The sequence below is a fragment of the Erpetoichthys calabaricus genome, chromosome 4, assembly GCF_900747795.2.
Source record: "Erpetoichthys calabaricus chromosome 4, fErpCal1.3, whole genome shotgun sequence".
Taxonomy (NCBI): Eukaryota; Metazoa; Chordata; class Cladistia; order Polypteriformes; family Polypteridae; genus Erpetoichthys; species Erpetoichthys calabaricus.
The window spans coordinates 311,898,306-311,910,639 of NC_041397.2; the positions used below are offsets into that span (position 1 = coordinate 311,898,306).

Genomic DNA, 12,334 nt, shown 5'->3' on the forward strand with positions numbered 1-12,334 from the left:
ACAAAACGAAAAGGAAATGATAACAGGAACAAACACGAACACGAAAGAAACAACAAAATAGACGGCTATGCGGCATAGGTGGATCTCATTACAATAAGGCACTATTAACCGTTCAACCGCAGAAAAGGCTCCATATTAACAGTGAGTGCAATACTCCTTATTACTTATCCATATTTCTAAAAGAAAAAATGTCTCGACTTCAAAAACGCAAAGCTCAACTAAAGCTTCTAACTAACGATGTACCTAAAATTAAAAACTTTATGAACTGCGTTAGATCCTACAATAGTTCATTTGCTTTTAGTAAATATCAGGCCACCAAAAGGCAATGGCCCATACTGCTTTCCCATATGTGCACAAATACTGCATCACATTGGAACAGTGCACCCTGAAACAAATCAACAACGCAAATATGCACAAATCTACATCCTGGATCCACATGACGCAAACTATCAATCAAAGTGCTGCATCGCAACAGGCACGGATTCAAAACGAAACACCTCCCGTCTCAGACATACGTTAACGGCAAGGAAGGCTACAACGGGCGTCTCACACAGCACAGGCAAATCGATTACAGCTCCAAAACAACACGTCCCAAATACTACATATGCAACAACGCGCCTCTCAAACGGCACAAGCAAAACATACACCGGGAAAATTCATTCGGATTAATGAATGTCATTTGCAATCATTGTCATTCAGTTCACTTCCCTGAAGAAACAACTGGCAATACAAGTTATACATTTACACGTTGTTGTCAAAAGGGTCAAATTAGACTGCCTTCTTTACATTCATATACTGAATATCTACAGAAGATTCTAACTGACGATGTACCTAAAAGTGAAATCTTTATCAACTGCATTAGATCCTACAAATCGGTATCCACTATGAACATTAACGGTGGCACTGCACGTGACATCCGTCTTGAAAAAATGTTGTTTATTGATGAATGTTCAATGGCATGAAGTCACTTACTCAACACCATTCATAAACTTCCACAAACGTTTATGAATAATAATATTCGATTTGGAGGAAAGGTACTTTTATTAGGAGGAGATTTTAAACAGTGATTAGCTATTCTTCCAGATGCCATGCACTCAGCTATTGTTCAGTGCACCTTAAAATACGCAGACAATTGGCATTGCTTTCAAAAGATACAGTTAGTAAAAAAGATACGATGTCCAGAACCAGATCATAACAATTGCTTATTACAACTGAGAGATGGTACACTCACCAATACAGATGGACTTCAGCCACATATTATTACAATTCCTCAAGCCTTTATCTGCGACGACTTAGTTACAGAGAGATTTGGAACAGCAATCTCATTAGACCAAATGCCCCTTTTAACACAACGCACTATATTATGTCCAAAAAATATTAATGTGGAAAACATAAATACCCAAGTCATTCCATTACTTCCTGGAGAGACACAACTCTTTCTAAGCTCTGACAAAGTTGACTCTGATCACGATAATGACCATCTTCATTGACCTTACAAGTTCTGACCTGGAATTACCTTTTACACTTAAACGGCGTGTACAAAGAAATTTTCCAATAAACCTTTACACTGTGCCACACACTTTATTGTTTGCTTTCTATTTGCATCATCTACACCGTCACACTATTCTATTTCTCATTCATACATCACGCTCTTTGTCATTCCCAACACCAGGGGTTGGCGAGCGAAGCGAGCAGGAGGCAGAGCCCCGTAGTTTAAATATACAGGACAAGTCACCCCTATTTCCCCAGTTGATTCTGGGGGTTCGTCAGGGGTCCATTCTGCTCCGACTCTGTTCAGTGGTCACATGGACTGGTTGTGGGGCATCTGTTGGTGAAGAAAGATTAGCTGATGATGCTATGATCTTTGCAGAGTCAATGGAGGCTCTAATCGGGGCTCTCTAGAGACTGAGCGAGGAGTCCGAGGGTCTCGGCTTGCGAGGGTCCTGATAAAAACCGAGAGCCAGGCCTTTAATGACCTCTTGGGGACAGCCATCAGCAGCGTGTCTGCGGAGTGTTCACCTTGTCAAGAGGTTTACTTACCTTAATGGTGACATTCATGTCTCTAGTGACTCTTCCATGAAGTCAATAGACGGATTGGGGGGTCATGAGGTCACTGGAAAGGGGGGTGTGGAGCAAAAGGACAAAGGTCCAAGTCTTTAGAGTCCTGGTGCTTTCAGTTTGCGAGACAAGGACACTATCCAGTGACCCAAGACGAAGACTGAACCCCTGTGTCACTTCAGAGGGTCCTCAGGTACTGCTGGTTTGACTTTGTGTTGCTCATGGAGTCCTGAATGAGGCACATGACCTGCATTGTGAGGGAGTGTCAGTTACAACACTACGGCCATGTGGAGTGATTCCCCGAGGTTGATCCAGCGCATTGTTGATGACCCGAGTGCCTGGACCAGGCCAAGGGGATACCCTTGTAACACCTGGCTGCGGCAGATAAAGGGGTCATTTCTGGAGGGTGGGACTGGACCACATGTCTGCCTGGGGGGGTTGCCAACCAGGATCCCGAGCTGTTTTGTTGTGTGGTGGGTGTGGCAATGAGCTGTCCCACTGCATACTCCCTAACCTGAAGGATTAGATTAGATAGATAGAGTGAAAGGCACTATATAATAGATAGATAGATAGATAGATAGATAGATAGATAGATAGATAGATAGATAGATAGATAGATAGATAGATAGATAGATAGATAGATAGATAGATAGATAGATAGATAGATAGATAGATAGATAGATAGATAGATAGATAGATAGATAGATAGATAGATAGATAGATAGATAGATAGATAGATAATCCCAAGGGGAACTTCACAAAATTTAAATAAAATATACAGAAGTAGTCACCCCTTGCAGATGAAAGCCGTAAAGACTTCAGAAAGGCGTTAATACTTACCCTTCCTCTAGACAGTCCTGCTTCTCTTGGCCATCAATTTCAATCTCAATCAGCTCCTCCGACTCACCCTTCGACATGATGGCTCCTTTCTCCTCCCACACCTGCCATTCACAAACACACAACTTGGATCAGACTTCATCACAGAGCTTGCTAGCCAATCTCAACTGAGCACATAAATATCTTTAGGCGAGGTGGCTTTGAAGAAGAAATGAAAACGCACTGCATCTGGTACAAAAAGTGTAAAACGAGAACCAACAAAAGGCCACTTGTACACTCTCCAGCACCAAGATTTTTTTTTCTGCCAGCTTGTTGTGGAAAATAAAAATTAACAGAAGGAAAAACAATAAAAGACAATGTGAAAGAATGTTTAAAAAAAAAAAGATGACAAGTCTATGCTGGCAATAAAGTATAACAGTGACTTAATAAAACTGACAAATCACTTCATTTTTAAATCATTTACTCACAGTAATATTTGCAGCATATCTTATGCCTCTAGAATATGAATTTCTGGAACACAGACTTGTAAAACAAAGCATGCAGTAGACGTAATTCAGTATGTGGGGATTTCTGGACTTGATGGGACTTTCCTGACCAAAAAACTGACAACAGTGTAGACGAAGATTAACATGAAATGTCCATTTTCATGCACAATTTTGAGCAGTAGGTCCACCATTTTTATTATGCTCATATGTCACTTTTTATTTAAAGTACATTCAGCCCTTGTGTAGCCTTTTCAGTTGTTATCTCTCTCCGTTATATATATATATTTTGTGATGGGACGCCCTTTCCAAGAGAAGACCGGTGGAATGGGCATACTGCCAGGAGTACCTCCCCCTGGACAGGAGAGGGCAGCACCCTTGGATTACATCAGGGACATGGAATTGGATCTTAGAAGCTCAACCCAGTTGGGGTCCGTGGCCACTGCCAGGGGGCACCTGGACAGCACCAGAGTCTGGACATGCAGCACCTCTGCCATACTCGGAAATGCTGCCAGATGTTAATCAAGGGACACCTGGAGCACTTCCGGGTGCACTGTAAAGGAGGCTGTCTCACTTCATTCCTGAGCCAGAGGACGAAGCTTGGGAAGAAAGGAGGAGAGTCGAGAAGAGAAGGACTGAGTACTGTTTTGGAGCACTGTGATGTGTGCAGGACATTAGTTTAATAAAAACGTGTGTGTTTTGGACATACGGTGTCTGTCTGTCTGTGCCCAGGGCCTGGCTTTCTACTTTTTATATATTATATATATATATATATATATATATATACACGCACATACACACAGTGTGTATACAAAAGAATCCCCCCTTCGAAATATTCCCATTTCTTTTGCTTTACAGCCTTACATGAAAACACACAAACCAATATTATTTCCAGCTTTACTTAATGCACGCTATAACATCCAAGTGAAAGATATCACTGATACAGTTCAGAAGAATTTAAAAAAAATCAAAAACAAGAAATAAAGGATTCCCTAAAAACTCAATCAGGTGTCAGTGCCCACCATTTCCGTTACAGTTACTGGCTTCCTTCCACCTGTGATCAGTTGTAATGAGTGTGATTAGTGAAGCTGTTCCAGGAGCATTCATTCCCTTGCTTGGTAGTGCAACTGACAGAAAACAACTGACTGTGGGTGGGGAGGGGGCCACTTTCAAAAGATCTCAGGGAAGGAGTTGTGGACAGACATAAGGTAGGAGATGGAGACCAAAAAACATCTCAAAGGATCACAGTAAAGTCCACCACAAAGAAGTGTTTGGTACGACTAGGACCCTCCCTGGATCCTCCAAACTGGATGGAAGAGCAAGGAGGAAACTGGTAAGAGGCTACCAAGAGGCTAATGGCCACTGTGAAGGAGTTACAGGATTTGATGGCAAAAAGTGGTCATTGTGTGCATGTGACAACAAATTTGACAAGCGCTCCTCAATTGTGGCTTGTTCAGGAGGGTCACACTTCTGAAGAAAGGCCACATTAAGGCTCGTTTAAAATTTGCCAAAAAGCACCTTGAAGATTCTGATGCCAAGTGGAAAAAGGTCTTATGGTCAGATGACACCAAAATCGAACTATTTGGCCTCGATACCAAACGGTCCACCAATGCAGCACACCATCCACAACACACCATACCTACAGTAAAGCACGGAGGTGGCAGCATCCTGTTGTGGGGGCCCTGGGGCTCTCATTAGGGTAGAAGGGAAAATACATGGGGCAAAATACCATCAAATTCTTGAGGAAAACATGCTACCCTCTGCCAGAAAGTTGAAGATGTGCAAAATGTTCACGTTTCAACATGACAATGACCCAAAGCACACAGCAAAATGGACCACCCAGGGGCTGAAGGAGAAAAAAGTGAATGTCCTGGTTGTTGCCAGTCAGAGCTCAGACCTCAATCACAGTGAAAATCTGTGGAAAGATCTGAAGATAGCTGACCACCAACGCTCACAATCCAATGTGAGCGAACTTGAACAGTTAACTGTAAAGAAGAGTGGGGGGCAAATATTACACAATCTAGGTGTGCAAAGCTGATAGAGAAGAATCAAAAACAAGCAAGGTCCATATTAATGCGATGGTTCAGTTGGTAAAGATGTCATTACCAAGTTGCACTTGTTTTATTTTATTTTTATTTGGTGAATACTGTGTAATACACCTGGGCTTGAAGTCTTGGAAGTAATAGTAGTATTACTGGAAGTTGCACTACAGTAATCCCTCCTCCATCGCGGGGGTTGCGTTCCAGACCCCCCCGCGAAAGGTGAAAATCCGCAAAGTAGAAACCATATGTTTATATGGTTATTTTTATATTGTCATGCTTGGGTCACAGATTTGCACAGAAACACAGGAAGTTGTAGAGAGACAGGAACATTATTCAAACACTGCAAACAAACATTTGTCTCTTTTTCAAAAGTTTAAACTGTGCTCCATGACAAGACAGATGACAGTTCCGTCTCACAATTAAAAGAATGCAAACATATCTTCCTCTTCAAAGAAGTGCGCGTCAGGATCAGAGCATGTCAGAGAGATAGAGAAAAGCAAACAAATCAATAGGGCTGTTTGGCTTTTAAGTATGCGAAGCATCTTGGCACAAAGCTGTTGAAGGCGGCAGCTCACACCCCCTCCGTCAGGAGCAGAGAAAGAGAGAGAGATAAAAACAAACACCCAAAAATCAATACGTGCCCTTCGTTCTTTTAAGTATGCGAAGCACCGTGCAGCATTTCGTTTCAGGAAGCAGCTGCACAGAAGGTAGCACGTGAAGATAATCTTTCAGCATTTTTAGACGAGCGTCCGTATCGTCTAGGTGAGCGAACAGCCCCCCTGCTCAATCCCCCTACGTCAGGATCAGAGAAAGTCAGCGCAAGAGAGAGAGAAAAGTAAGTTGGGTAGCTTCTCAGCCATCTGCCAATAGCGTCCCTTGTATGAAATCAACTGGGCAAATCAACTGAGGAAGCATGTACCAGAAATTAAAAGACCCATTGTCCACAGAAATCCGCGAACCAGCAAAAAATCCGCGATATATATTTAAATATGCTTACATATAAAATCCGCGATAGAGTGAAGCCACGAAAGGTGAAGAGCGATATAGCGAGGGATTACTGTATTATTTATTTTATTGTTGTTATTATTTATTAGTTTAAATATTATGCAGTTTAATGATGGTAAAGTTGTTTAAAAAGTCACTTTAACATGTCAGTGGGCAGAGATTGTTAACATTAACAGAAAGTGTAGTTGGTTTACAAAAAATATTAACTATTTACTCCTTTTCTAAGACATGTTCAGTGCAATACAACTTTTGACAAGCACCTCTGGATATTTTACTAAGTCTAAATGCTTCTCTGGATGGTTGACAATATGTTATCAAAATTTTACTTTAAGTTGTTTGCAAAATTTGCTCAATAAAAAGGTTCTATATTTTGACTGCATCTGTCATGCAATGTGATTACTTCTCTTCATTAGTGCCACCCCCTTGAAAACTATCACTTTACGGGGCCATGCAAACCTGTATTAATACTTGTGTGCATATTAAAATGGGGTTTTTTTTTTGTACAATGTACAGTTCTCATGACAGTGGAATAGGTGATTCTTAGCCAGTAATTGCAGTGGAAAATGTGGTTAACATCCACTCATGCATGGGAAAAAAAAAATACCGTCCAATACCGTGAAACGGGGATAATTTTGAAAAATACCATGATATAGAATTTTGGTCATACCGCCCAGCAGTAGCTGACTCCATGAATTCTTTTAAAAAAACAACTAAAAACTCATCTGTTCAGGAAGACTTTTAGATCTACTTGACTATATTACCTTTCTTTCGGTTTACATCTCTGTCAAGATGCTCATGTAACCTATATGTGTGTGTGTGTGTGTGTGTGCGAGACCATCAATTATGTTGTCTGTTAGGCTTTGCTCTGAATTCACTATCTTACTCTTCTCTATTTATTTACCTGGTTAAGGACAATGCTATATATACTGTATACTCTACCGTTCTTTCTTAAACTCTGAAGTGCCTTGACCATGGGAAAGGCGCTATATAAATAAAATGTATTATTACTTTTACCACTAGTCCACTGATGCCTTTGAATGCCTATTAATCATCTGACTTTACAGAAAGTTTTTTCCTGTGTGACCGGTTATGCTTATTTTTAACACATGTAATGTGTCGCATGTACAGAGAGCAAGCACATGTCTGTATGTGTAATGCAGAGCTCTCTTTAGGAAACTTTTCAGCTGTAGGAAGTTCATCTTAAAATTTATGAACAGAGTGATTTTTGGCCAAACTAGATGTTGCTACAAAAAAAAAAAAAAAAAAAACAGCTTTAAACAGTTTGTTGAAATTAAAAATTCCTGAATTACATTGGAATTGACTCACTCGGCCATACTTGCTTTTAATCCCCATGCCCATCATAAATTAAAATTTAAGCCCTGCATTTATACATGACAATACTAGTTTATGTAAATGTAGGTTGGGTAACTAGATATGCCAGTATTTTTAAATCTGCGGTTACTATTAGTATGCAAATAGTTTATATTTTGCTAGCCACATTACCGGTCAAAAGACAATAGAATCATTAAAAAAATATTTCCTCTCTCTTGCCCTGTGTGTGCCAGGCGTGCGCCTTTCCTCTGCATTGCTCTCTCAATTGTGTTACCGTAAACCTCACTTCTCAGACTGTCATTATTTTTGAGGTGCCTTTCTTGCCTCCTGTTCAGATTTTGTACTTTGTCTGTGAAGGAGACTCTCTTAGTGTGCCTCTTACGCCTTTCCTGACATATCTTCTAGTGCGTGTTCCTGTAAATCCTGCTTTCCAGATTATTTGAGGTTTTATACTTTTCTGTCTTTTAAAGCAGCTCTCTCAGAATGCTCCGAACTGACCAATCAGAATGCTCTGAGGGCCTGGGTACACAAACCTTAGTGTTTTATTACAGAGCAGATTACAGAAACAAGCAGGACATTGTTCACTTCACTAACGGAGGTACTCTCAATAAAAAGCCTTTGAATGGATTTTCTCTTTTTGCCATTATTATCAAATAGGTATTGATTATGGTAAACCTTCACTGGTATTGGTGTTAAATTAAAAAATTCTGGTATTGTGGCATCCCAATGTAAAACATCTTTAAAATTGACTTGGTTCAAGTGAGCGAGTTCTGAAATGGCAAAGATCTTCCACAGTGCCATTTCCTGCCCTGAGCCCAATGCTGCTGGGATAGGCTCCGAGTCTCATAATGGAAAAATGGTCTACCTAACCTAACCAGAGAATTCTTAAGCCCCATTATATCAGTACAAAAAAAAAAAAAAACTAAAAAAATAAGCAAAGACACACACACTCAACATTGTACTAATAAAAGATTTATTATTCTGTGTTCTGTTAAAGGCAATCATTAATTAGCATTTAGCAGCATCCCTAGACGTAACCTAATTATGGGATGCTCTGGTCGATCGACGACCTATCTAAATCAACTAATTTGTAATACAAAAGACTCAATTGGTGATCTGTACATTGGCTGATCACAAAAACTGATCTTTCCAGTCCCGGCTTTTCTAAGCTTTATAGTACTCTAGCTGCACTGCACCTTTATGGGAGGTTATTGCAGTAGTTGAGCCAGCCTGTAGTGTGAACAAAGAGCAGGAAGTCCAAAGAGCGAGAGACGATCGAAATATTAACCTTAACAGTACAGAACATGGAGCAATAAATGGACAAAAAGGGAATACGAGAAGTCTGCCTGTTCTATTAGACAGAATGGCAAGAAATGCGACTTTAATGAATTCAGATCTTTTTATTTTGTTCTTTAGTTTCGACCACAAGCTTAAGTATAGCAGCTGACATTTTTAACTGGAAAAAAAAAGAAAGAAGAATTTGAAATTGGTGCGTAGTAAACAGCCTACTTGTTAGTTTAAGAAAAAAATATTTCTCTTTTACTTCTAAAACTTTAGTACTTGGGTGTTGTAGCGTGTTAGCCATTACAGATGTAAATGGTGTCATTTTGGTTGACTGCTCATTACTTCTAAAAATTTGTTAGCCTTGTGTCTTCTTGATAAACACCTTACGAACATTTGAGACATTTGCTGCTCTTTTAAAGAGTTGTACCGTGTTTATTATTTGTGTGTATCATACAGTATATGTTTTGCTAAAAAATGCGTACTGCAATATGAAAATAGTAATCCGTATTTATAATTATACCTCAAGAATTAGGAACGTCTAGCTCAGGGGTCCCCAACTCTGGTCCTGGAGGACCCCAGTGGCTGCCGGTTTTCATTCTAACCCTTTTCTTAATTAATAACCTGTTTTGCTGCTAATTAACTTTTTTAATTCATTTTAGTTGACTTGTTCTTGAAGACTCAGACCTCTTAATTTTTTCTTTTTTCTTAATTAGCAGCCAAACAATAATGAGATACAGAATGAGCCAAAACAACTGGTGTTCATCATACAATATCTGAAAATAAAGAAAGGTGAAAGTCTCAGGAATGTTGGTCTACTCAGGTCACCCAAAACATTTACCAGAGCTCTTAGAAAAGAGAAAAATCAACAATTTTGGAAATGTCTGCTATTGCACAATGAGAGCAGCAACAAGCCATGGAATTAAAGAACGAGTTTAACGACAAGAATCGGCTCCTCATTAAGCAACTGCTTAGAGTTTGAGGTCCTGACTTAGCTGGTATTCTGTTGGCTCACTCACTTCACGTTTCATTTCTGTTTGGGTGCCATTTAAGGAAAGAAAAGCAATTCAGAGTAACAATGAAGAAATTCAGGGGAACAAATCTTAAACAATGCAGTGGGTTGGCACCCTGCCCGGGATTGGTTCCTGCCTTGTGCCCTGTGTTGGCTGGGCTTGGCTCCAGCAGACTCCTGTGACCCTGTGTTCGGATTCAGCGGGTTGGAAAATGGATGGATGGAAATCTTAAACAAGTCAATTAAAATGAAAGGAAAAGGAGTCAATTAGCAGCAAAAACAGTGCACTAATTAAGAAAAGGGTTAGAATGAAAACCTGCATCCACTGCAGCCCTCCAGGACCGGAGTTGGGGACCTCTGGTCTAGCTAGCACAATTAAGGAAAAAAAAAAATAAAAAAAAATAAAAGAGGGTGGCATCTGTCTGACCGAATCAAGTCAGCCTTCTTTCTAAGTTGTTTGTGACACAGCTCAGTGCTGGAGGTCAGACTCATTTTACTGCTGGTTTTTACAATTCTATTAAGATTGTTTATATTCTTTAACTCTTGTTTGCCAAACACACAAATAAAATGTGACAACAGGTTCAATAAATGACTTTTTTTTTTTTTTTTAATTTAAAAGGCGGAGCTCTGAGGCTAGGGATCTGCACAGGAAATCGGAAGGTTGCCGGTTCGAATCCCGTAAATGCCAATAGGGACTCTACTCTGTTGGACCCTTGAGCAAGGCCCTTAACCTGCAATTGCTGAGCGCTTTGAGTAGTGAGAAAAGCACTATATAAATGCAAAGAATATTATTAAAAATGTGTCATTATCATTTTGTCCACTTTAAAACTACTGAGTTTCCTAAAAGATAAAAGCGGTGTTCTGCCCCTTCTTACAAATTTGCTCTGTGTGAAGATCAAAGTTTAGCCACTTACAAATGATTGCATGTCCACCATTTTCCCCTTTAATTAAAGTTGAGGCGGTAGAAGCCGGCAATTGAGATCTACAACCATATCCTTTGTCTTAAAAATGTTTAACTGTAAAAATTAATGATCCCACCATGCAAAGTTATCACATAACAATTCTTCAGGTTTGAAAATAGATCAGGGTGGCATGGTGGCACAGTGGGTAGCGCTGCTGCCTCGCAGTTGGGAGACCTGGGTTCGCTTCCCAGGTCCTCCCTGTGTGGAGTTTGCATGTTCTCCCCGTGTCTGCGTGGGTTTCCTCCCACAGTCCAAAGACATGCAGGTTAGGTGGACTGGCGATTCTAAATTGGCCCTAGTGTGTGCTTGGTGTGTGGGTGTGTGTCCTGCGGTGGGTTGGCACCTGCCTTGTGCCCTGTGTTGGCTGGGATTGGCTCCAGCAGACCCCAGTGACCCTGTGTTCGGATTCAGCGGGTTGGAAAATGGATGGATGGATGAAAATAGATCACCGTGGGCAATGAAATTAGGAGTGTGGGCGTGGCCTTTGACTAGCTTATCACAACTGCACAGACAGGAGCCAGACAACTAAAACCTCAGTTCTTACAGCAGAGGGGTGGATGGACGGATAGAACTTTACTTGTCCCAAGTAAACGAAATGGGGCTGGTGTGCGACTGTTCCCTAAACTCGTGGAACACTAAATAAACAGGACAGTATGGAACTGGGTGACACTTGTTCAGTAAAATTGTGTTAGATGTGGGAAAAGATTAAGTTAATTATGTAGGAACTGCAATTTGTGTTTTGTTTTTAAGTGTTTACTTACGGCAATCAATTTTGTCCTCTTGTTCGGCGACTTTCTGTTTAACGGATATCAACTGTTGGGTTTGATTATCTACAAATTGTGACTTGCTTGTGTTTTGTAAACCTTGCACTATAGCACTTGTTCCCAAGCAGTCCCCCAGACTGATGTTTACTCGACTATGCGGATCAGTTTTGTCAATCGCTTTGGATAAACGCGTTTGCACTGGAAAGTAGGTTAATGTAATGTTTTCCATTTTGTTAAATCTAGTGCCAGGATTGGGCCTACTGGTGTACAAGATCCTATTTTCAACCTATTCATTAAAATAAACCCATTTTGCATTGTAACAGTGTCTAACCAGGCATGTTTCCCTTAATCATCTGCCACCGGGTGTATTTGCAGTTTAAAATGCGGCAGCGCCGGAAGCAAAAAGTTACCGCCGGCCGTCAACACAACACAGTTAATCCGTCATTCTCGTGGGCGAGTCCGAAGCTCGGGCCTGTGCCGCCTGTTCCCGCCGAGGCCTCCTACCTCGTGTTTTGGTAAAAATGTAAGGCAACCTTCACATGGCCTCGTTCCAATCTGT

General features: G+C 40.7%; 1 protein-coding gene across 1 annotated transcript in view; it reads right to left on the minus strand.

The window, feature by feature from the left end:
- The window catches only part of gabpa (GA binding protein transcription factor subunit alpha), a 60,210-nt gene that overhangs the window by 46,659 nt on the left and 1,217 nt on the right, over positions 1–12,334 (minus strand). The window contains exon 2 of the mRNA XM_028792910.2: positions 2,899–2,999. Coding sequence (XP_028648743.1) covers positions 2,899–2,999 — 101 coding nt within the window. The remainder of the gene's footprint in view (positions 1–2,898; positions 3,000–12,334) is intronic.